Raw genomic sequence first — 26300 nt, 5'->3', positions numbered from 1 at the left:
AACTCGGGGCTTTGATATGGTAATGTAATGGTGGTGGTGGAGGAGGGGGAGGTGGGGTGTGGGGGATGGGAGGTGAATTCCTCTGAGTGCTGCAGTTGGTTAGATTGTTTTCATTGTAAAGGAAATGTTCTGCGCAAATGCCAGTGCCCCCCAACACCCCCCCACTGCCACCACCACCCCAAAACACCCCCAACCCCCCCCCATTTTACAACAGTGCCTGCGTTGTCCTGAGCTCTCACATTAAACATGACCTCCATCTGCGTGAAATTTGATTCCTGTTAATACTATATTAAAGATGCACTCCAAAAACGAAATTAAAGCACTCGGAGAGAGACGGGAAATGATCAAAGTTGAGAGCCAGTGGCTTTGCTTCAACTCAGTTCTGTTCTCCCTCGCTCTCATGGGTATTTGCTGTAAAAATAGCTCTTGGTGCAATGGGACAGCTTATGCCAAAATCTCTCACAAGCCACTGCAGTTACTCTCAGAAGTTTTTCATTAAGTTTGGGCATGTTTGAGGCGTTCCTCCTTACTTTTATGCATTCCTTGTGCTTTGCACATGACAACAGTGAATCTGTCACTCACTCTGTTCTGTCACCCCGCTCAAGTCCCTCTCTTTCAAGCCTGAACATTCCCAGTTGTTTATTTTTGGACGGGTTTTAAATGAAAATAAAAATAGTTTTTCAAGCGGAATTAAAGCTATACAACTTTTTCTTTTTAGCTTGGATATAGCAAAGTGAGTCTCTCCCTCCTCCCCCTCACTTGGACAAGTTCACACCCCAACACTTGCCACTCATCTTGATAAGCTGTCTGATAAACAACTCCGTAGGATAATGCTGCTAGTTGGCTGTGTAGAAACAGTGGCAAACTGGCAAGCACCTTACCTATTTAAGACTGATGCAATGGCTAGCGCTGTGTCGCCTCTTATTATTAAAAGCTAATGTGCCAGTTCTTATGATGTGCATGTATCTGTACACCCCTCATCCCTCAGCAACAGTGAGGGTTTAACAGCCAGGACATCCTGATGGCCTGCAGCCAGTGTGATGTTAACTCAAGCCAGTTGATTGCTCTGTTAGGTGCCCAGTTGTGCCAGTATCCTAACAATGTGTCTGGGGCACTGGGTATTTGTGGTCTGCCTCTGCTACAGGCCCACTCACTTCTCTCTGTTTGCATTATCTGAAGAGTTGTTATTTTAGAGCACATACATCGGCTGATCCTTCAAATGATAAGCTAACTATGTGGTTGAGATCAGTCCTGTAATATGTGTTTAATTTGACTGAGCTATTTACCAACGTTGGATTGAAATGTCTTATTTTTCTAAACACCTACAAGCACCAAAATCTCACAGTGGATGCCTGCCAGCAGAGCCAGCGGCACTTAGCTAGTATGTTGGCAAAGCGGCTAGCTGACAACCCATCATCACATCCTATTAATGTTTTGACAAGATGGATGAACGGTGAGATTTAGCCAACTCCATGAACTCGCTCTCCGGTTTATGTTTTTCACTGCTATTTCTGGTTGCAGTAAATATAAAATCTTCTCCTGTTTAGTCATATCCTATCAATGATTACAAATACATTTAGCAAAAAATAATTAGACTGTGATGAAGAAAGAAATATGGCTGTTGTGTTAACTGTCAAGAGTTGTACAATCCTCCCTCAAAGGTGTATAAACCACCATGCAGCTTCTTGACATTTAATATGCCTTCAAAGTGGTTCATATTTTATCTTACCTGTAACCTGTAGCACCACACCCAGAGTAGTGCAGTGCTGTTTTGTAGTGTAAGTTTTATCTGAATGGATTATTATATTTAGAGCTGCAACAATTAGTCGATTAGTTGCCAACTATTAAATTAATTGCCAACTATTTTGATAATTGTTTAATCAGTTCGAGTCATTTTTTAAGAAAAAAAAGTCAAAATTCTGATTCCAGTTCATTAGTTGCAGCCCTATTTTTATTATTTTCTGTTAGCATATCAACTAGCATGCATCCTTACAGAGAGTATACAAACTATTAAACAATGTATGTTAAATCAGCTTATTGGAATCATAATGTTTTTACAAACCATGTAAGTTCCTTAATCATTACCTTACGTTGGCATTCACAGCACTCATTTGTCTAAATACCATTGCAGCAACGAAACAGCCCCAATTACATGTTAATAGAATTACAGCATGATTGTAGTTGTTAAAACACCCAAACAAAGCACTTTTAAAAGTCACACATGGTTGCCATGTGTTAATTAACAGCCAGAATAAACATCTTTTTAGAGCCTTTAGAAATCTCATTTCAATTTGTATGTCTTTTTTATTTTAGAGGCCGTGCTTGAAAGTTGACAACAAAACATCACAAACCAGTGTTAACCAGTTGGTAGCTCTCAATGTTTGTTGGGAAAACCCCGTTTAGCATCACCTGATTGGTTTTATGTTTGTATTTCACAGACTTTGACAGACTACAGTACATGAAGTCGAGTGAATCACATGCCTCATTAAAGCAACTTAATTATTATTAGTTTTCAAAGAGCCCAATTTGGAACAGAGCCATAAAATTTTATGAGTTGTTAGGTACCTGTGGGAAGTCTTATTATATTTTTATGAGGTAAAGCATGCATTGCCTTTTAAGCCAAATGCAGTAACAAGATAAAAATAGTTAGCGGTAGAAATGCGACCTATGTGAAGCTACCAAACCTGCATTGTCAGTTTTATTGGGTTTGAAACAAGAATAGGCCACCGTTGTGCAGCCACACCAACTTTTCACTTGGTACAATCCTCTGGTTTTCTATTTCAAAGAGCCAGTTTTATATTTACACCCACTATGCAGTGGTGCTGGATTATCTCATTGGCTTTTCAGGATTCTCTGTTGTTTTTGTGGTGGCCTGCCACTCAATCGTTTTTTTCTTTCCCCGACCCCTTTGCAGAAGAGAACGAAAAAAGATAGAGCGTGTGTTGGGGAGGAGGGGTGCAGGAGCGATACAGGGAGATTGATGAGGCAGTAAGAGCAGGAGTAATTACTCGGTGTCCATTCCCCAAGCCAGATTGGCAGACGGCTAATATCACACAGACCCCTGGCCCTGACAGACACACCACCACCCCCCCACCACCCAACTCAAAGTGGGGAGGCAGAGCACCCCAACCTTCAGCCGAGGCCTAATGGTGTGTGGGCCAACTGATTTCCCCATGTGGTATTATTCCTGTAGGAACTGGGCCTCTGTATATTGACAGGGGAAACTGCTGCCTGGAGTGTGTTGTAGGGTGAGGAAAAGCTCAGTGGAATTGTTCACCTTCAAGACTGCTGCAACATGATTTTAGCCATGATTCACCAAGAGCAGTGATTTGGCTGTGCTGTCACTCAGTATTTCACGGAGATCAGGGTGGCTGGATGTGGACGAATGAGTATAAAAATCTCTAACAGTTGACAAGCCTTTTGTTAATGAATTGCATGGTTATTATTTGAAAAGAATGCCCTCTCTAGGATGTTTTTGTCTGTTGTAATTTGCTAAGAATAATTAGGTTAGGTTTATTGGAAGAGGAGTTAAGAACATGGTTGATCAAGCATTTGATTGATAGTTGAAACTAGGGCTGGGCGATATGGAGAAAATGAGATATCACAACAATCTTTACCAAATACCTCGATTTTGAGACGATATATTGTAGGGTGGAACATTGGTGCTTTTACAAAATATTTACACAATGGGGTTCTTTGATAGCTAATCCTCAGTAATGTGGATATAATGACTAACTGGGTAAAGGCAAATAATAGAACAGCTACATCACTTTACTGTGATGCAGCCTTTAAAACAAGGAAACATTGACTGTATGCCACAATACAATATTACGATATCTAAAATCTAAGATGATATCTAGTCTCATATCACAATATTGATATATTGCCCAGCCCTAGTTGAAACAGGTGATGGGAGTTTTGGAAAAATAAGGAGATAATCTGAAATTAAACAGAAAATTAAATAAATGTTTTGCTATATTTCACTTGGGTTACTTTCTAAATTAAGGAGGGCAGAAAATAAAACTCAGCAACACTCAGGAAGTGGGAACACACATACTGGTGACTGAAATTTAATTGGCCAGATTGACACGACTGGCAAGGCGCCATGTTTCGCACACTTACGGCTTACTTTGGATATACAGATTCCCATTCATTTATGTCCAACAACAAGAAACCAGGGAATATTGACCCATCAGTACTGGTCAAGGATCACCCACAGGGTGGACTCCTACCTCTTCATCTCTTATGCCATAATACAATATTACAATATCCAAAATCTAAGACAATATCTAGTCTTATGTCACGATAGTGATTTAATATCGATGTATTGCCCAGCCCTAGTTGAAACTGGTGATGGGAGATTTGGAAAAATAAAGAGATAATAAACTGAAATTAAACAGAAATTGAATATAATTGGTGCTATTTCATTTGGGTTACTTACTAAATTAGAAAGGGCAGCAAATAAAACTCAGCAACACTCAGGAAGTGGGAACACACATACTGGTGAAAGACATTGCTGAAATTTAATTGGCAGGCAATGCGCCATGTTTTGCACTTGTACGGCTTACTTTGGATCCACAGATTCCCATGAATATGTGCCCAACAACAAGAAACCAGGAAATATTGAGTGACCCATCAGTATTGGTCAAGGATCACCCACAGGGTGGACCCCTACCTCTTCATCTCATCTGCCCTCCCTCTCAGCATGTCTCTGCCTCACACATTGCTTTTAGGCTTTGCTCTTAAAAGAAGCCGGCGTCTCTTTAATTAAAGATATGTAAATGTGGTCTCAGCTGGATTGCATTAGTTTGGTGGCGGTGGGGTGGGAGAGTGTCGGAGCCTAGCTCCTAATCCTGACTAATTAAGGATTAATTACAATTGATGGGAGCCTTCCACCCCTCTGCAGTAGTGCACATTGCTGTCCCAGACAGTATGTTTGTATATTTCACACCATGTCATAAACGCAGGGGAGAGATGGAAACATCAGGGCGAGTGAGGGGGGGTTTACTAGCCACCCTCAGATTAGCAGTATGCATGGGGTTATTACAGATACTGGGAAGCCCATGCCTTTTTTTTTAAGCTTGTGGCACTCATTATGAGTATAGATGGATGGATTGATGTAGTACTGTCTGCTAATCCAGAATAAATCCATATTCTGGGAGGGTGATTAGTTTGTGTTTCCATCAGATTGGAATATGTGTATTCATTTATGTGTGTACAGGTTCCAGTAAAAGCACTGGTAAATCGTTATCCCGACCAGCCAGACACATTCTAGAAACAGTGTTTTTATTCCTTACTAAGCTGGTACATCGGACCTGTGCAGACTAACCATGTAGCCTCAGCTCTCTCTGGCACCATCTGACTGTGTCATAATGCTTGTTCACTTGTTATAAATGGGCACTGCTCTTCTGATCTATCGCTTAATTGCCACCTAATTTGCATAACAGTGCAAATTAACGACCTCTCAAATGAGCGTTCATTTTTCACAAAGTCTTTAGGAGCTCCTTAAGAGTCTGTGCTAATGAGCACAGGAGGCAGCTGGCCTGATGAGAGTTGACTGGGGGAAGATCCTAGCAGTGCTTTAACAAGCCTCCTGCTAAGGTGCTCTTCGTCATCCTCCTCTTCCTCCTGTGACATTTCAGATTCTTTCTTCCATGTCTCTTCGTTTTTTCTCTGCGTGCAGAACTGTACTAGACCGGGGGATATCATGTTGGAGATGTAGTCACGGCTGCTCGACTGTGTTTAATAACCCTTTAAACACCATTCGTTTTAGCGTTTGTGCCATATTGACCAAAATATTTTCTAGAAAAATTATCTTTCTATTGCTCAGTCACTTAAAACAACGTCCGTTACAAGTCAGGCTGGCAGTATGCAGTAGTGCTGTTTTCTACTGATACTCTCTTTCGACTAACTCAAAAAATCCCTGAGCACAATTTTGCAGTCTTTCGTGATGTTTTAATTGAGCAAGGTGACATTGCAATGACAATTAAAAAAAAAAACGAAATATTGTGCCAAATGTTGTGCTTCTTTTTCGTTACAAGCCCATCGTTTTAGCCATGCAAATGCACAATATATGACTATTTGAAATTTTGAGTATACTGTCAGTCTTATTTTAGGGGGTTTAACTTAAGTTTCAATTGGTATTTTTCATTTTGATATGATAAGAGTGACTTGGTTCACACATGATATGATATTTGTGAAGTATACCAACCCGGATAAATATGTCCTGGGTATGTTTGATCAAGCTTTAAATAAAAAAAAGGAATTTACTGCTTGTGGGGGTGGCTAATTATTTATATCCTCTAGGTTAATTTGAATTCAGTTACTTTTAAATAGACTGCGTTTATATGATTGCTTTTCAGCCTACTTTTACTTTTGACCTACAAAAAATCTATTGAAATGGCTATCATATAAGTAAAAGACATATGGAAAAGACACTGTAGATCTTTAATTGTCTTATATTTATGCAGATTAAGTGACAACCCAAATTGATCTATCCCTCATTAGTGTTTGTGTGTGTTTTTGTGTGTGAAACGGTGTGTTTGTGTATGACCATTCAAGGAGGGTACACGTCGTCATCGCTCGAGTGTCCAAGCCTCTCTCTTTAGTTAATTAAGGGCTGATTAATGATGTGTTGGACTGAAGTGTTGTGTTTGCCCAAGGTGTGAGTTCTCCAATTCACACCTTAATCAGAACACACTGTGTTTGCTCTCAATACTTACCTCTCAGTTTGTGTTTGTGTGTGTGTGTGTGTTTGTGTCAGAGTGGGGGGCTGCGTGCAACAGGACTCTTGTGGACTACCCAAACAGATGCTGATTAGCGTGAGCTGCTTAAAGTGGGAATGGACATATGGATTAGACTCATTAAGTTGACTGTACTCCACAAAGAAAAACGCCATTTAGAAGAATGGGGTACACACTGTTTTATGTTGAATTTGCAGTAGAAATTTAGCTTTACCGAATATTCATTTGGCAAAAAGCCCATCAGGGAAATTATTCATTTTTAATGCCATATTCTACAACTCGCCCAAGGCAACATTTTATTCATCCAAGCCCCTTTCTTTGAGCAACCCATATTCTACTGAAATGGCATGGTAAATGAAATCACTATATACTCAGAGGAACTTGTTCCTGAAAGTTGACATTAATCAATTGCTACAACATATGACATCGTAAAGAAAGTGCCATCGGCATCAAGGCTCCTACTCGGATTGCTAAAGACTGCTAGTCGTGATATGAGCACATGTGATTTTACATTTACAGACTTTACTGGGTGACTAATTGGGCATAATGAACATGAAGTTTGTATTTCATTGCATGGATCTAAAGGTCAAGGACTCTGATGAAACTGCTCTCTCCCTTCTCTAAAGCCACTCATCACTCTTTTCCTACATAGTGGAAGTCAAACTGATCCAACATTAGAATTTGGAAAAATAAAATTCAGATTAGGTCTGGTCAGTTTGGGTTTTTTCCACACTTCAACTAGGGCTGCACAATTAGTAAAATATTAATCATGATCACGATTTTGGCATTCCCACAATAAAATGAACATGATTGACTGTGATATTGACGTTTAAACTGCTCCGCTCATCGAAAACTCTGGAGAATATCAAATCCAGCGCTTCCTAAACCCAGCCACCAGGGGGTGATCCAGATGTTTTGGCTTCACTAATGGGGAGGTGTCATGCAGTTGTATTTTGCTTCTAGGAGATGCACTGTGAATAACCGAAAACGGACAGTTTTCAGCTGATCCGCCGATCAGTTCTCATAATTGAAAAAAAATTGTCGGTCACATTTACACACGTGTGCCGCCGCATTATAGTTTTACGGCGGCACAAACCGTAAAATCACACACACACACACACACACACACACACACACACACACACACACACACACACCGACAACACGGGGTCTCTCCCTAGCACAGTCCCGCTTATAACGGAGCTAACAGCTAACACTAACGGAGGTTCCATTGAGTTACATCATGGTGTGTTCAAGCCTTATTCAGAAAATGAGTATTGGCTGAAGGTAAATTATAACGTTATCATGATGTATTAAAATTAAATTTTTGGCGAGAAACTTGAATAAATACAGTTGTTCGAAGGAGATGTTTTCACAGCAATATATATTAGATAATAATTATGACCTGTTTAACTTGCTAACACTAACGTTAGCTCTAAGCAGCAAGTATTTAGATAAAAAAAAGATTTATTTCCTTATCATTTGAATTTTGTGTTTTTATGCAAATAACCACTATAGATGACAATAACAAAGTAAAAGGATAATATTTAGATTTTTTAATGGTTAACACTGACTTCGAGACGGTTGAAATTATTTTTCAGGACGGTGGAGAAAAAAGTTTGTCCCGAGCCTTGCAAAAAATGCAATCGTTCATCTCTATAAGGATCAGTCGTATTTTGATGCAAAGATTTGTACATTAGCGGGAATGTAGCACAAGATGGAAATGAAAGCGGTGATCTGTTTATTTAAATATTTTGTCCCAAAAAATCTATGCATAATCATGATCTCAAAAATGATCAAAATAACCGTGATTAATATTTCGGCCATAATCGTGCAGCCCTAATTTCCACTTAAGATACCTAAAATTTGTCCGTGTCTGGAGCCATATTTGATTCAACTTGGAAACCAACCTGGTGGGTTTTAAGCAACTATCTTCAGTGCCATGCATCATACAGGAATTCTTCCCCTAAGTTTTTATTTGTTTTTAAGGGTGAAAAGCTGAAAGAGTAGTTTAATACAGGCATATTGGCCACAGTTTTTATTTTCCTTAGCTACATTTGTATTGCCCACACCATTTTATATCCTGCAAACCGTTTTAATCCGTATACAAGGTTTTACCTATCATATCTCCAGAGCTGCAGTTGAGATTTGTTTTTCGTGAGGTAAATTTGCATATTCATGTAGCATATTTTCATTGTGAAAACCATCTTTCTATGGCCCATTCTCTTTATCTGAATTCTCTGTCTGTAATGAAAGGAAAAACTGATGTTTTCACAGTCCTATCTTTTCACTCTTTCTGGCTCGCTCGCTCTCTGGCACGTCTGGATTCTGTATATTTCTGTAGCCTCTCTCTCTCTCTCCTTGCGTCTCTTCCTCTCTCGCACACATATCTTCTCCTGTGACTCCTTTTTTCAATTCTCCTTGGTTCTCCTTCTACCCTCTCTCTCTCTCTCCCTCTCCTTACCTTTTTTCCCCTTTTTTTTCCTTCTCTAGCTTCTCTCTCTCTCTCTCTCCCGCTCCCTTGCTCTCTCCCAGTGAAAGGCTGAGAATACCCAAGGGAGCTGATGCAATTAAAATGCTAATCCTGTCTGTCTACAGAGAGAGGGAGAGGGGGGGCTGACAGCATGAGGGATTGCGGCTCACATGGAGAACTCGACTGAAATGGAGAACAGAGGGAGGGAGGGGGGGCACTGGGGGAGGTGGGTGGGGGTGCGCTGAAAGGGAGAGGGGGGAGGGGATGTGTGTTGGGGGGAGACAGAGTGAAAAAGGGGATGCTAGCGAGGGAAAAGACAGACAAGGATAAAGCTTGTGTTGTGAGCTGAGCAATGATATACTGACTGCGTTTAAGTCTTATCTATCCCTATGTGTGGAAGGCATTACAGTTAATGTACAGCACTACACTATTGGTTAGGTTGTTCACCCTTACCTGCACCACTTCATATATTGTGTCTGCACAGCACACCGTTTTCCACATTGGCTGTGCAGAAATGAGAATGATTATGTATGCAGTGAAAGCCCAGCTGGATACCCTGAATATTTCATAGTATGTGTTGCTCGCTCCGTCTCTCAATGCCACACAGCCCAGCTAGGGTGGTAGCGTGTGCATAATGGTGTGATTTCTAAGAGCTGTGTGGATGCGGGCTGTGCAGGCCTTAAGCTGTCTTCGTATTTTTCAAAAAAAACAAATTTAAGTGTCATTACTTACAGTTTTAGTCTCTTAGTAACAGAACCAGCCCAGCGGCGATGTCAGGAGCGAGTTGATCAAAAGGAAACGCTGCTTAGATTTTGGCAAAACAGCCAGCCGGCTCCCAGACCTGTAGATTTTTATTATTTGTATTTTTCAGGAGTCTCATGGTTGTGCTTCTTTTTACCTGCGTCCATGTCATATGGTCTTTTTTTCTGTGCGGTATCTTAACTCATCTCAACAGCTGCTATAATACCACTAGGCCACTAGACTGTGCATGAGTGCAATTGTGGGTAATCACAGCTTAATTGGAGTAATTAGGGGAATGTAGGGGCATTAGGCTACAGCTGGGGGCCATAATGAGGAGTGGGGGCAAAAGGGAGGGGGGAGAGGTGAGAAGCTTCAAGAGCCACAGTTGCCCTCTTCACTGTAGGTCAGTTGTACTTCTCCGTGAATGGACGCTGAAGATCAACTCCACACATTACTACATACAATCAGAGCTGACCGTGACGGAATGGCAGTACGCACAAAACTTTCCATCAGAGTGCAGGCAACGTATCCGAATAATCCCGTAGATTCAACAGGTACAAAACAAACACCTCTGGTCCTTGATCAATAAATTGGCCATAGGTGCAGAGGAAGTGCAGAGATCGTTTGTGAATGGCTTAAAAGAAAGAAAAAGAGGAGGGAAAGAGATGGGCGAATCAGGGTCATTAGTTCAGGCGGCTGGGTCTGCTGCATTCCTGAGCCCTGAGATGGGGGAGCAGCAGAGCAGGAATGTGCCTCGGAGAGAGAGAGGAGACCTAAGCAGAGGGAAAGAAAAAGGCAAGAAGGAACAAGAAAAAAAAAAAAGGGGAGGGAAAGTTGGACGCTTTTGCCGTGAGAGGCCTTAAATGGTGGAACAGACTCATTTATCAAATGAAGTTTGAAAAAGCAAAAACTCATCTGCTCCGTAGCACTTGGAAACTTTAAGCAAAACTGTTTTTGTCCTCATTTCTTTCACATCTGTTAGTGCTACAGTACAGCTCTGCTCATTTGTTAGCTCTGACTGCTGCTCCACGGCTGCAAACTTTTTTTTTTTTTTTTATATTCAGCGCCACTCTTAGGGACAACTTTGACAACAACATAAAGAATCACAAGATTGTAAAAGTTGTGCTAAGAAGAGCAGCTCTGAATGAGTGAGTTCATGCACCCCCTAACCTTTGATGATGAGCTTTGACTAACTAGCGTAATCCTTAAGGAGGACAAACGCCTAACCCAGTTTCCACTGGGATTAATCTTGTCATCCATATTGTTAGCGTCTGTCTCCCTCAGAATCCTGTCTGGTTTCACTGCTGTTTAAATTGGCTTTTACCTCCTTAATTTAGTCTCTAGTTATAAAGATTAACATAAATGTGGACAACCTAGTTTGTTTATTCGTGACTAAACCAATATTTCCCTATTCACATTTTAACATTTTTGCACTGGTCTCCATTAGTATACTATTGTACACAAACTTAATCTTGGCAATATAATCCTAGTGATAATATCTTCGTTCTCTGCAAGTGGAGATGTGTTGTAGGGCTGCAACAAATAATTAATTTAATTATCAATTCATTTGCAGGTCATTTTCGTGATTAATTTGTTTTTGGTGTTTAATCTACAAAATTTCAAAAAAGGTTTTAAAAAAAAGCCCATCACAATTCCTCAGAGCCCCGAGGAGATATCTTCAGATTGCTTGATTTGTGTGACCAACAGCTCGCAACTCAAAGATATTCAGTTTACAGTGTTATGAAACAGATCAGAATCAGGGAATCCTCTAGAGCTGCAACGATTAATTGATTAGTTATCAACTATTAAATAATCGCTAACTATTTTGATGATTGATTTGGGTAATTTGAGTCCATATTCTCTGATTCCAGCTTCTTAAATGTGAATATTTTCGGGTTTCTTTACTCCTCTATGACAGTTATCTGAATATATTTGAGTTGTGGAAAAAAACAAGACATTTGAGGACGTCAACTTTTTGCTTTTGGGAAACACTGATTGACATTTTTCACCATTTTCTGATATTTTATAGACCAAACAACTAATCGATTAATTGAGAAAATAATCAACAGAGTAATCAATAGTGAAAATGATCGTTAGTTGCAGCCATATAGGGAACAATTAATCAGTTATCAAAATGTAAAATTTTCTGTCAATTAGCTAATTGATTAATCAACTAATCATTTGAAGTCTAATGTGTTGTAATTTTTAAAAAATTAGCAATAAAAGCACTTTGTAAATATATGCAACAAAAGAACATTTTTGCGAGGCCACTTAATTTGTGTATTGATACAGTATTAACAACTTTTCATATCATTATTACGATTTACTAAATAAGTGGACTATTAGTAAATAATGTGACCCAAGGCATTGAATTGTGAAGTTTCTACTCTTACTTTCTGAAGTTGAATGATTGAGAGGCAAAAGGGGCAAAAGGTGTTAAAAGCCTCAGGCTCTGAAGAAAAGATGGTTGTCTGTAGTAAACTTTTCAGTAACAGAGTGGTATCTGTAAGTGTGTGTGTGTGTGTGTGTGTGTGTGTGTGTGTGAGAAAGAGAGAGAGAGATGAGAGCATGGCTGCAGGCTGACAGAGGTCCTGGTATAATGCAGTGGTGGAGAGCAGCAACTGATAACTATACTTATGGCCACTGGGGCTCATAGTGACAGCACATGCACTCCCATTACTGGTCCCATGCCTCATGCCCTTATCTTTGGCAGCCTGCCACGGAGGGACCACACTGCCCTCTGCTGTTGATTTAGAGGAAGTTCAGGCTCATTGAGGATTCAGCCAGGCGCTCATAGCGATGACTCAGGGGAGAAACTTGACTGGGTTTTGACAGGGCTGCACTTCTTTTGAATTTTAGCAGTGATAAAGCGTCTTCCTATGCACCCCTAGAACCCACAGTATTAGCCTTCTCTCCTTGAAGGGAGATGTGTGGTCTGTCAGTATCAAAAACTTCTTAACCAACAGGTTTTCTCGTCCCTAGAAAGGCTTTGGCAGACTGTAACAAACAAGTAAATGCTGACCTTGCCTGTCTAACTCCACAGGCGCAGTTTGCGTTGGAATAAGGAATAAATAAAAACAGGGTGTCTGACAAAAGTTCAGCTCAAACACGCACGCTGCGCATCTCTTAGTCGCTTGCGGCCAGCTTGTTCCTATAGAAAACAATGCAATCAAGCTGATTTTGTCACTGACGCTTACTTGCATTGTGTCTGTTTGGAGGGTGTAATATGTAGACTACACACATCCCAATACATTAAACCTCTCTGTGTTCTACACATTACATTCCCTCTAGATCTCTCTTGTGAACCCCCAACCTTAAAGTTCAAACTGCGCCTATGTCTAACTCCTACACTTTCTCTCTCCTCTTCTGTCCAGTGCTGAGTATACGAGGCGTTCAGGAGGAGGACCCCCCAGATCCCCAGATCATGCGGTTGGACAACATGCTGCTAGCAGAGGGTGTGTCAGGACCGGAGAAGGGAGGAGGATCGGCTGCAGCGGCCGCAGCTGCAGCAGCAGCGGGGGGCTCACCTACCGACAGCAGCATTGAACACTCCGACTACAGAGCCAAGCTCGCCCAGATCCGCCAGATCTATCACTCTGAGCTGGAGAAGTACGAGCAGGTGTGTGCCGAGCAGAACCTAAAATACTTGAACACAAATATTAACATGTTAAATGAATGTAGGTCAGCCAGTCCGAGAGAGAAACTTAATTCCTCTGTACCTGGGTTAGTCAGTCTGGTAACAATCATCTTGTGCTAAATGAAATTAAGGCCTTGTCTACATGTATACAGACATTTTCCACAGAGTTTTGGGGATTTTTGAAAACTCCTTCTAAGGTGCAGATTTTTAAAAGCTGTAGCTTTGTATCTGTATGGACGTGTAAAATGGAGCATTTGGGGAAAAAAATGACCTCTCCTCATTTCGCGCATACCCATTGTTGCCTTGTGTAATGAGCATGCGCCAGAAACAATAACAAAGATGGCAGGCTACCAGCCTTTTTACGTTTTGTTAGCACTGCTCGAACTAATTACTACTTTACATGTGAAAAATGTTCCAGTCACAGGAAGCCAAAGCAGGGAACACCTTAAACATGTCGAGGCCGAATGGTGATTGAATGTGCTTTTGGTCGATGGAAGGCGAGGCATTCCTCATTTTTGCATGTAAATGACTGTAATGAAGCCGAAGAACAGGGAGTGAGAAGGGTGGAAAACAAAATTCCCTGACCCTTAACTTGTGATCTCACCTGTGGTGACGTAAATATTACGGCGAGCGTTTGGAGTCGTTTTAGCATTTGAGTGTGGACGGAGAAATTTGGAAAACGAAGGTTGTGTGGGCAGATTTGTTTTTTAAACGTTGGGTAAAATATCCGCTTTTAGAAATATCTGAATAATTATACAGTAAACTGTTGTGCTGTTAGAATGCGACCTTAAGGGTTTTATTTCAGCTATGCAACGCTACAAGACTGATTACTTGTTTCCATGTTTTGGAGGTATTTTAATTACTATTATCAGCTGCTGTAGTGTTGTTTGGAATGAAAATTTGTTTAGGGATCGGCAACCACGTCATGCCTCAGGCGGCCGAGAGTCTGCAGGTCCCATTCATTCCAACAAAAGAGTATACCAGCCAGGCTTCTTCAGCTTTAACCAGTCAGTACATAATGTGTGAAAACGCATGCTTTAGTCAAGCTATGATGAGAATCTGGACTCCCACTCATTTTGCAATATATATATATATATATATTGCAAAATGATTGGGAGTATATAAGAGTATAACACTTATACTGTATGTTCATAATAGAGTGCTAAAGGAAAGAGTCCTAAAACCCAGAAATGAGTTAGCATTTTAACACCTCTGGTTCCCTCATCTCGAAGTCAATGTGTTTTTTTAGTTAGATGCCTGAAATAAGGTCTGTGGTTAATACAAGCCTAAGAGATTTTAACATTTTGTTCTACAATATATAAAATACATCAGTAAATATTCCACTCGTGAATTTCAAAGCCTTTGTGTCTTTTAAAAAAGTTGGTTGCTAACAAATGGCTAAATAAAATAACAAAACGTCATCACGCTGACTCGAAAGTATCCTGATATTAGGGGTGTAAATCACAAATATCATCACGATACAATAGTACAGTGATTCTTTAGACAACGATACATTTGCTGATATCACAAAGTCTGCCTCGATACGATTCTGATTTGATTCAATTCAGGGTCCTGCGATCGATGTGAGACGATATCATATGCCCATTTAACACAATCAGTTTAATTTATTTGAACTCACAAAAATCAACTAAAATATGATTTGACAATTTTATTACTGGGCACCTCCAGATAATCTATTCTTTTGAATACAATTTATATAAAGTGGGAGTTTCAAAATAAAGATGATGATATGTATCAATATTTTCACTTTGCATCTGTGATATTGGATCGTTGATCATTGACTCAATGTATCGTTACACCCCTACCTTATATTACTCTATTTCTTATTAGAAAAGATGAAGGATCATTGACAGCCGAGGCATGTCATCATCAAAACTATGTCATGGCACTGGGCAGAATCTGTGCTTGGGCTGTCTTCTTCTACAGTAGTATTCAACTGCTTTCTCTCTTTCTCTCTCCCTCCTTGGTCCAGGCCTGCAGTGAGTTCACCAACCATGTAATGAACCTGCTGAGAGAGCAGTCTCGCACACGGCCCATCTCTCCCAAGGAGATTGAGCGCATGGTGGCCATCATCCACCGCAAGTTCAGCTCCATTCAGATGCAGCTCAAACAGAGCACCTGCGAGGCCGTCATGATTCTGCGCTCACGCTTCCTTGACGCCAGGTCCGTCTGTGTGTGTGTGTGTGTGTGTGTGTGTGTGTGTGTGTGTGTGTGTATGTCAGTGTGTTGAATGACAGGTTATTTTCTTGAGGGCTGAAGTGATCGGAGCATGTTGTAGTCGTGTCAGACTGTACATTTCAAACATGTTGGTCATTATCTCTTTCTCTCTTGTGTGTCAGACGTAAGCGGCGCAACTTCAACAAGCAAGCTACAGAAGTGCTGAACGAGTATTTCTACTCCCACCTGTCTAACCCTTACCCTAGTGAGGAAGCCAAGGAGGAACTGGCCAAAAAGTGTGGGATCACTGTGTCTCAGGTGAATGGCACACCAACACAACACCACTATTATAAAGGATATATATGTAAAAGGACACTATAGCGGTTTGTGTAGGAAGCTGAGGTTATTTGTTGTCTCTGTTTTAAGATCAGTTTCAGTACATACTTTATAGCATCTTTTAAAAAGTTTTTTTTTTTTTCTGTTATTAGTTTAAGAAACAAGCTGAAAAACGGAGCTATACGGATAGATGATGAATTTTCCATTGCATTGCATTCGCATATCTGACATCCATCTGTCCCTCAGGTCTCTAATTGGTTTGGCAACAAAAGAATACGCTACAAGAAGAACATTGGTAAGTTCCAGGAGGAAGCGAACCTCTACGCAGTTAAAACGGCGGTGGATGCTGCCAATGTGTCTGCGCAGGCTAGCCAGGCTAACTCTCCGGCAACGCCCAACTCAGGTACAACACGCTCCCTCTAGTCTACCCACAAGCCCCGTCACTTCTCATTAACAGGCTTCAGTTCCTCTACATTCACTCTCATTCTCACACACAACTGAGCCCCATTGAACCACACTGTGACTGTATGAACTGACTTTATTGTTCAAAAGGAAATCCAACACTGTACTCTGCAAATGTGCTCTCAGCCAACCGCCCACACTGTGTTCAGAGTCATGTGAAATTATCCTATTTATTTTGCAATAAATCATTGGTAAAAAAAAAGTTGTCTTTAGCCAACACAGTATAATATACACTTGTGTATAATCATAAACCTAGACACAATCTTGACTCATTCTGTACTGCTGTTAAGGGTAATGCACGGTCACTTTATGTTCTGGCAGCAAAATGTGTCTCAATTATGGCATCAAATATATGGCAAAGGATTCTAAATCTAATAAAGAAGAAAATTGTTAGGACAATTATATACAGTATTGTCAACTTTTTTTAGTATGTGGATTTAGCCAGGATTTGTCTGCTCTGAGGTTGTCAAAATTAGATTTGCACAAGTACAACTAAATTCATAATAATACACTGTAGTCTGTATATAACACTATTTAACAAGATATATATATATATATATATATATATATATATAATATTTTATTTTGTAAGGTTGTTAATTGATGTCTAATAAAAAATGTATACATACATTTGCATAAAGCAACATATTTGCAAACTCCCATGTTGATAAGAGTATTAAATACTTGACAAATCTTCCTTAAAGGTGCATTTTCAACAGATAAAAAAAGTAACTAAGTAAAAAAGTAATTAACTATTGACAATCATGCGATTAATCGTGATTATATATTTTAATCGATTGACAGCCCTAATATTTTTTACTACTTAGTAGGCCACATTCTTTTTTATTACTTTATTACTACTATTTGTAGAATTAGATTCCAGTGGTGGCTGCATAGGATTGTTTCTTACTCGTGTGATCCAAACATTTCCAATAAGTCAAGTCCAAAAGTCAACATTTATTGGAAAAATATAAATGTAATCAATTCCAAAATTCACAATATGTTTTTATCTAACAAAATATTCTGCTTCAATTCATAATTGTTGGCATTGAGCCTTTCAAAAACAACATTTTCACTGGAAGATTGTGCAGTGTGGGCTTTGGTTGTCTGTTAGCCAAGATTTGCATTCATCTTGTGCTGTTTTGTGAGTCAGATGCTTTTCTAACATATATTTTCAAACACTATAATATGACTTGGTACTGTTGTGATACTCATGGGTATCAGCTAGAGGGACTTACCTGCTTCAAGTGCTTTCTGTCCATCTCCCATATTTTCTTTCTACAAATCGTCCCCATTCATTATTTATTTAATTTATTTTTTGTGTGTGTTCCCTCAGTCTTTGCATCTATGTAGTACATAGTCTTATTTTGAAACAATTATTCAACACACAGCACATAGTAATAATATAATAATAACCCCAATTTGCTAAGGAAGCTGAATGGAAGGTAGGTGATCATTCGTTTAGTCAGTTTCCTTCTTATGGCTTCAGTGTACTCAAAATAACTACTTTGGACAGCCGGGTTGTTAAAACCTTTTTTAAGAGTGACTAAACACAAAGCTGTCTGTGAGAGAGAATGCATTCTATAAATAAGAAGTGATACTACTAGGCCTAAGAGACTGGATGGTGTCAGAAATGCACCATTTTCTTTATTGTTACCAGTCGAGATTCACAGACTAAACAGTGTTATTGCTGCAGCATTGACCAGAGGACTCTTTTGTATGAGGAGAAAAAAGGAAAGCGTTGAAGACATTGTGCAATGCTCCATAGTTCATTAATCAAATGTGTTTAAAGCAGACAACAACACGAGCAATGAATCTTTCTGTCTGAAAGTAGCTTTCTGTCACCATCAGGCGTTTTGAGCAGCAGTTTGTTTGTTTGAAGTATGCTATAGCTATTACACGTCCAGAAAGTGAAACGCCTCGTGTCCTCTTACTGCCCAGCCCCGACTTGACTGTAGCCCACGATGACCACCATCTCTGAAATGTGTCCCATTCAGTTTTCCTTAATCTAAAACCCAATCTGTAATCCACATAGAAGCACAACTCAGCCGAAGAAACGACATTTATTTTAGACAAAAATGTATTTTTGCCGCTGTAAAATGTGTGCTTTCAAGTATTGGAATTACATAAACATCCTTTTTATGGTTTTATTTTCCATCTGGCACACATTTCAGCAGTTGGTGTGTGCAGCTGGCTTGTAAAATGATTTATTCACAATACGCCAAGCTGATAACATTGACCCGCATATTGAAGCTGGTTATTAGAATTTACTTCTTTCAGTCAATGTCCGTGACCAGTGCTGACCTTTTGACCCCATGGCACTGTGGTTGAGCTGATTGGATATTGGCTATATATATTGCCTACAGGGTCACCGGGGTCATACAGTTTGTCTCACACAGGCGACTCCTACCTCGGCCTGCGTTCGCTCAACGGGGAGGGTCTCAACATCGCCCCCTCTCTACAGCCGCAGGTATGCACTGAGGACAGCTGCAGAGCTGACCTCAATGCCGTTAACCCAGCTATCCAGAATCCCTGAATACCTACCCTTAGCCTAGCTCCTTTCGACCTCGACCTCTCCTCAGATCCCGTCCTGACTTTACCTTTGACCCCCATCAACTCCTCCCCCAACACAAACACACACAAACTGACCCTTCTTTGCCCTGAAGAGCTTCACTCGAGAGGAATAATGTCAGTTTGTTGCTGCTTATCCCTCTATAGTTACATGTACACATAGTCCCTACACATATGTATTTCTTAAGAGAGCGCTGGACCAGTTTAGAGACATCTGGGCCTTCCTTGAGACTCCTTTAGTTGTCAACATAGAGCTGGAATATCTGCAGATTGAACCAGCACCTCTCTGATTAATGGTCAGTTTCTCTACCTCTAGGTTGTCCTGCACCTCCAACAGCCACCTGCCTTTTTAGTCCTTGTTTTTCCCTTTCCACACATTCCTCCATCCCATCTCTCCATATGTTCACCCCCTGATGTAGAAATGTGTCCTTGTGATTGTTGTTTGTTAATAGACATAATACAGTTTTGTTGTTCTGGAGGAGTCCACAGATTTCTGCTGTTAAGCTCGTTATAGTCCAGGAATTTAACACTAAACAAAAGGTGTAAGATTGGCTTTTGGCTTCAATTGCACTCTTTCATTTCATGGAAATTAGAGCAGAAGGGGTTTAATGGAGAGTCATGAAGCTAATGTGTGAGTCACAACGTTTAGTGATCGCATTGACTGAAAAACAACCGTTATTAAAACGAGTTCACTAACAGGAAAGCAGTCAGTAATACAGACTGATTGTGATGCATACAGTAGAGGTTTGTGGACGCCGCCGCTCCTCTGTTCAGCCTGTGGTTGTTGTCTAAATGTGTTGAAACTTGGGGGTGTGTTTTGTCTCTGACAGGTGGATACCCTGCACCGTGCTACACACCTGACGGGCGGCTATGAGGAGCTGTCGGGTAGTGGCCTCTACACCCCTCATCGCCTGGATGTGAGTACCAACTAAAAGCTCTTTTTGTTAGCGTCACTAATGAATAAGTTTGCAGTTTCGCCATTAAAAACAATAATGGTTAATATACTGTTGAAGCTAATTTAGGCCAGTTTTAACCTCAGCATCTAGATGTCTTTACCTTGCAAATCACCAAATCAATGCTTTCTAAGCTGTAACAATAAATCAATAACTGCTTTTTGCTGGTAAATAATTTTAGAGGAGACTTTAATTTCAGGAATTTATAACTTGGGGCTGAAAAATCGGTGCGTTTACATGCACTGAAGTAACTAGGTTATAGTCGTCTTCCTCCAGTAAGCTGATTTCTTAAACATCAAGAAAACAAGAAGCCTGGTTTCTGTAATCAGGGAAGGGGATTAGAAAAAATGTTTTCCCTAGCTCGATTTTTCCTGAAAATGCCATTTTCTCTGCCATATGCCGTATATGTGTAAAAGTATACATACACGTTCCCTGATTTCTCAGTAACTTGAAGTAGTAACTTGGTTACTTGAGAGGATTAAAAAACACAATGTAATCAGATTATTTGTTTTAACAGATAAATTGTACTTAGAATTAATAGCACTAGTGCAGTGCCCGTTCGTGGCATGGCCATTCGGAGCGGACCGAGTGGCTCCTGTTATTGCTGCTCGGGCTCGTTCGGAGCGAGCCGACTACTGGGCTCCCAGTAGCCTGCAGCGTTGTCGCGGGTTCGTGCCCGTCGGAGCACATGTGTTCAGACGGGGCCGATAGCTTGGCCCCAAGAAAGTGCTGCTTGCAGCATTGTAGAGAACCGCTCATCGCTCGTTGACTCTAGGGAAGTGAAGAAGAGTTCGGTTGTAACTTCCTATATAGTATATCCAGCAGCCAAAGTGAATGGCAGTCGTTAAGCTGCAGTCTGCCCGCTGCAGACAACATGCTTGACTCAGACCGCAGAGCCCTGAAGCCCCGCCCCCACTGCGGCACAGAGTGCTGTGTGGTTGTTTATTCAAAATATATTAATATTGAAACTGTCCAAATTGCACCAAATTTGAAAAAAAGCACGTCCTTGGATCCCCAGAGATACACCCGCCACGTGAGAAGTAAATTGGATGAACGGTTCCCAAGATATGTGAATAACACACAGACAAATGTACAGACAGAGATTTGTAGTTAGATTTTGTCTGCAACCAGTAAGCCATCTAGAGTAAGCACAAATATAGCTGATTTAGACGACTAATTTATAAAACTCCTTGATGCAGAATATTCTCTCTCCTGACCGTTTGCAGGCTAACAGCTGGCAGGACACCACCAACCCCCCCTCGGTCACCTCTCCTCCCGGTCCTCCTGGCAGCGTCCACTCCGACACCTCCAACTGATTCGGTGGCTCTCCCTGCCATCACTCCATTCCCACCGCGGTCTGCTCTGACTACCATCCTCTGTCTTCATTTTTCACTACTCCCTTGTCTCTCTACTGGACAGCCACACAGGGCTGTGCTCGCATTTCATAAACACACACACACTGTGCTGGAACACAGGACAGCCAAACAGTAGTTAGGAGGAGTTCTCCCTCCACCCCCCCCCACAGCTCCACTTCAATGCTAGAAGCTCCTTAACTCTGAATGAAAAAAGAGGGACGGAGCTTCCTGATGCTGAGACAGATAGAAAACACCTTTACTATCAAGGACTTTTTGAAAAACCACTGACCCAGCTGTGTAGATGATCATGATGTCTGTACATTGTGTATATGCACGTTAACTCCACACAGTACTCACACTGCTTGTCCATGTGCTGTTGACCTCTGCACTCGACCCTTTGCTTTGGAAAACTGTGTGTGATTGCCTGTATCTCTTGAAGCCTTTGGCGTTTGATGGCCAAACTGTTGATACGGATCACCAGGGAGCTCTGCTCACCTTGCTCGTACCAAAGTGCTGCCCCGGTAGTTGTCAACACATCCGTTCCTCCCGAGATCACCCTCTGCCAACTCAACACAAGACACTGTTATATCTTCCAGTCCTTTATAGCTCGATGTTTCATTCTGTTGGAGATTTCAAACAAAGTGAATAATTGAGATACGCACAAACGTGCGTGCACCCCGCTTCCATAAACCTCACAACTTTTCAGTCGTTTTCATAGTGAGCTGACATAAAAAAAGATGTGTCAAGCACAAACGTTAGCATCCTTGTTATGGGTGTCTCTACCTGTAAGCGGGTAGTTAAGGGGATCACTGTTCTAAACCAGGCAGGGCAGGTGATAATAGGGCTGGTGAGAGGAGGAGGAAAGGGCAGAGAGGAGAATATCTTTGGTTGAGTGGATGTAACTAATAGCCCTTTTTTGTTGCTAACCAATAGAGGGTGTTGGTAGATGGCTTGTAGACTTTACTTCTTGCTTTCTGTCCACTAGTTTATTTGATTGTAGGCTATTTTCTAATGCTGTTTCACCAAGAATGCACCAGCCACCACCAAAAATGAGCTCAATAAAAGCATCTAAATGACGTTAAGGAGACGGGCGGTAAGATTGTGGGGCATCGATGTGTTATTGGGACATGAATTTAGAAACGTGACTGTCTTCCATGCATGTAGGACTTTCTAGGCGTGATATTATTGTTTTCATTTAACCTTCCAAGTTTTTAGCTTCGTTTTTATTAACAAAAAAAATAAATAAAAAGGGTATAATTATTACAGTCAGACCAAAAAGGAAAAAGTGCATCATGTATTGCTAATGATGTGTGTGTCTCTGTGTGGGCGTGTGTACAGTGTTCTTGGGATGTCTTAGTCAAACTGGCTGGTGCCCTCTGACCTTTGTAAGCATTATAAGAGACTGGGTGCTTCCGCCAGCCAGGTGACACACCAGGTGGGGTTCGACCGAGATCTCCTCCCCCCATCTTGAAAACATTTTACGAGCCCGAGGCAACACACTACAACCTTCTGTTGTACCAAAACCAAAAATACCACGTTCAGCAATGTAATAATGCTACTCTGTGTCTCTCTAAAGTTGGTGCGCAGCCACCTTTTCAGTTCGAGGAGAGGAGGGAATTATATTTGTATCTGTGTCTCTCTGTGTGGTGTTGTCATGCCTCGAGTTGATTTTTGATTTTAGGGGTTTTTCTTTGTGGGGCGTCATGGGAGGGTGGGTGGAGTGAGGACTGTCATATCACACCTGTAATTTGATTGTGAGCATAGAAGGTATGCTCTCCCCTTAACCCATCCTTTTAATACCTTCTGGTAAAACCACAAGTTTTTACTTCTATAGCCGATTGGGCAAGGGCTTCTTCTCTCTCCTCTGTTACCAAAAAAGAGGCAGCACTGGGCGTAGTATAACTCCTGTTTAAGACAAACATTTTGGGGGATTTTCATTCTTTGGAACTATTTTATACATTAACTGTTATGTGAATAACAAAGCATTTTGATAGTAAGGTAAAGCCTTATGAAGATTTAAGTGTCAGACTTTATGTTACAGAACAAAAACTTATAAGCTTATAAGCTGGTCACACGTGATATCCCGCATCTAATTATGACTTGTTTTGTTACTCATCGCGGTTCATACGACTGTATCTTATGAATAACGTTATCGCCACACCAAAATTATCATGTCCCCCCTCCCTTTTTCTACCTGTTGTAATGGATGTCACTGTACAGTTTGTGTAATGTTTCAGTATTTTTTCTTTTTTTTTTCTTTTATAAACTTTGATGTTTTTGGTTGAGATGCCAGTTTTATTTTGGCCTTTGTGTCACAGGATTCACGATAACTCTGTATCAATTTTGAATATTATTTAGGTCTTTTTGTTACATAACCGGGTGGCAATGTCGGGTTTACAGGTGTGACGCTTGGTGCTGTGGAAAGACAATTGTATCAATTGAGGTTCTCCAATGGACATTATTTGGTGTATTTTTGCCGTGTAGATTTATGGACGCTGTTCCCTTCAGTTTCTACCTTTTACACACTTCCCCAGATATCCACCCATTTGTGTATCTAAATCTTTTTAACTCTTTTAAACATGCTTTGTGACTAATTAAGTGCTCAAATTATTTGTTGAAATCATAACTTTCTGTTTACGGAGTGGCAAAATAAGTTTTGAAACTGTTAAATAGTTATAAGGACTATTGTTAATTCATGCTCTTGGAGCTTCAAATTTATCAGCCCATGACGACTAAATATAAACGTGCAGATGTCGCCCTTTGGTTTCATTTTACAGGTCCGCAAACTTCATGGTAATTAGGTGATAATTAGCAAGTAACCTATGTCTTTGGAATTACTGCCAAATTACCCCAATATTTACATCAAAAATTATTTTATTATAAACATTATATTCCGCTATTTCCCAATAGCTGGTAATTTAAAATTTAGAATAATTTTTGAAGTAAATATTGGGATAATTTGGCAGTAATTCCAAAGAAATTTCAAATAGGTCACTTGCTAATTATCACCTAATTACCATGAAATTTGCGGACCTGTAAAATGAAGTTCCCTTTTTGTGGAAAAGTTAATGCCATAAACTCTAAAAAGTATTCAAGTATTTAATGCAGAAATATTGTAAAAATATGCAAGTACATTTGCATACAACTGAGAGGAAGTCAATACTGGATTTTGTTTGAGGAAACTACTAAAGCCTCGGACACAGACCGCTTCAGACTTCTACCGGTGACGCAGACGCGCATGCGGTTCCATTCATACTACAATTGAGGGTCCGTGGCGTTCTGGGGTTCCACGCATGCGCATTTCCCGATCCACACTCCCATTGTAGTTGGGAGTGGTAACGCACCATGACGTTGTGTGCCAGGAGCTCTATGCCATTTGGCCGTCTTTGTATTACTTTTTAAAGACAAATTATATAAATGTGGGCCCTCGCGGACACGTTAAGTACGAATTGGCCTTCAATGGCAACTTCATTTAAAATAATTAAAATCATGTGACACCCTGAAACAGGAAGAGAGGCAGACCTTCACAATAAAGCAGATGGTCTACAAAAATAATGAGTAGGGTGAAATGATTCATGTCTAAACACTTAACGACGTCGATCTAAAAACACAGAAGTTAATTTTTCATTTTACTTTTAATCATGTTTAAATCTTGTTTGATTTCTGCAAGTGACTAAATGACTTCCACAGCACCGAACGTCTTCTTAAACCTTTTTTGATTTCTTTGTTTTTATTAGTATATTTGTATCTCCCCTCTTTCCCTTGTATTTACCCCTCTCTCTACCTCTGTCTTTCCATTTCTCTTGTATATAACCCCCCACTGTTTTCAGACTCGTGAGTCTGTATGAACTCCTTTTATACCTCAACTTTAGAATTGTTCTAGAAAGAGTAAAAACAAAAAGGAAGAATATGACAAATTGTAGTGTTCTTATTAGAAAATTAATAAAATGATTTAGTGTGATTTTTTTCAGTATTTGATTTCAGAGTTTAGGAGTGTTTCATTTTATAATTTGTCACAAAATGCTCTTGTGATAGTCAAACGTAATAAAAGGAGAGATTGCACCATCTGATGATTAACATGTGAATCTGTCAGCCTCGTGGAGACTGAGGAGAACTATGGCGAGCCGTTTTAAATGTCTGTTAGCTAGACTGGATGTTCAATAACGTCATTCAGCCTGGTCAAAACTCTAATTCAAGATATCTGTAATTCTATGTTGTACTAGTACTTTTCAAACTACTTCTGTTATTCATGTGTATATCTTCTCATTACAGATGTAATTCATTTTTAGATATGTGACTTACGGATCTCTGCAACTGAATCATGACTAGCTGTAATTCCAGTTCAACACTTCCTGTCCAGTTATACATCGTCTTTTTTAGATATCCTGAACTGGAATTATGACTAATCAAAATGATGTTGTAGATCTGTCTCTCTTGTTCTGTCTGTCTGTCTCTGTCTCTCTGTCTGTCTGTCTGTCTGTCTGTGTCTCTTTTTCTCTCTCTCTCTCTGTGTCTGTCTCTCTCTGTGTCTGTCTCTCTCTCTGTGTCTGTCTCTCTCTCTGTGTCTGTCTGTCTGTCTGTCTCTCTCTCTGTGTCCATCTGTCTCTCCCTCTCTGTGTCCGTCTGTCTGTCTCTCTGTCTGTCTGTCTGTCTGTCTGTCTGTCTGTCTCTCTGTGTCTGTCTGTCTGTCTGTCTGTCTCTCTGTCTCTCTCCGTCTGTCTGCATGTCTCTCTCCGTCTGTCTGTCTGTCTCTCTCTCTCTCTCTCTCTGTGTCTGTCTCTCTCTCTGTGTCATTGTTGTGAAAGAAACCCTGTCACGGCGGTCTCTCATCACCCTGTCAGGGTTTCTTTC

General features: G+C 40.5%; 1 protein-coding gene across 3 annotated transcripts in view; it reads left to right on the top strand.

The window, feature by feature from the left end:
* pbx4 (pre-B-cell leukemia transcription factor 4) overlaps window positions 1–25516 on the top strand; it is a 33690-nt gene extending 8174 nt beyond the window's left edge. For 2 of the 3 annotated variants that reach the window (XM_037791767.1, XM_037791766.1), the window contains 6 exons: window positions 13332–13576; window positions 15588–15778; window positions 15955–16090; window positions 16355–16511; window positions 19972–20058; window positions 21321–25516. In XM_037791767.1, the coding sequence (XP_037647695.1) occupies window positions 13332–13576; window positions 15588–15778; window positions 15955–16090; window positions 16355–16511; window positions 19972–20015 (773 nt within the window). In that variant the 3' untranslated portion in view covers window positions 20016–20058; window positions 21321–25516. Of the gene's footprint in view, window positions 1–13331; window positions 13577–15587; window positions 15779–15954; window positions 16091–16354; window positions 16512–18823; window positions 18827–18936; window positions 19041–19971; window positions 20059–21320 lie in introns of all 3 variants that reach the window. The other variant, XM_037791768.1, reaches the window with a different exon arrangement.
* The last annotated feature ends 784 nt before the right edge of the window (window positions 25517–26300 follow it).

The sequence above is a fragment of the Sebastes umbrosus genome, chromosome 14 (genome assembly GCF_015220745.1).
Source record: "Sebastes umbrosus isolate fSebUmb1 chromosome 14, fSebUmb1.pri, whole genome shotgun sequence".
Lineage (NCBI taxonomy): Eukaryota > Metazoa > Chordata > Actinopteri > Perciformes > Sebastidae > Sebastes > Sebastes umbrosus.
Note: the sequence above shows the minus strand (reverse complement) of the source record. Positions and strands in the feature narration are given on the sequence as shown.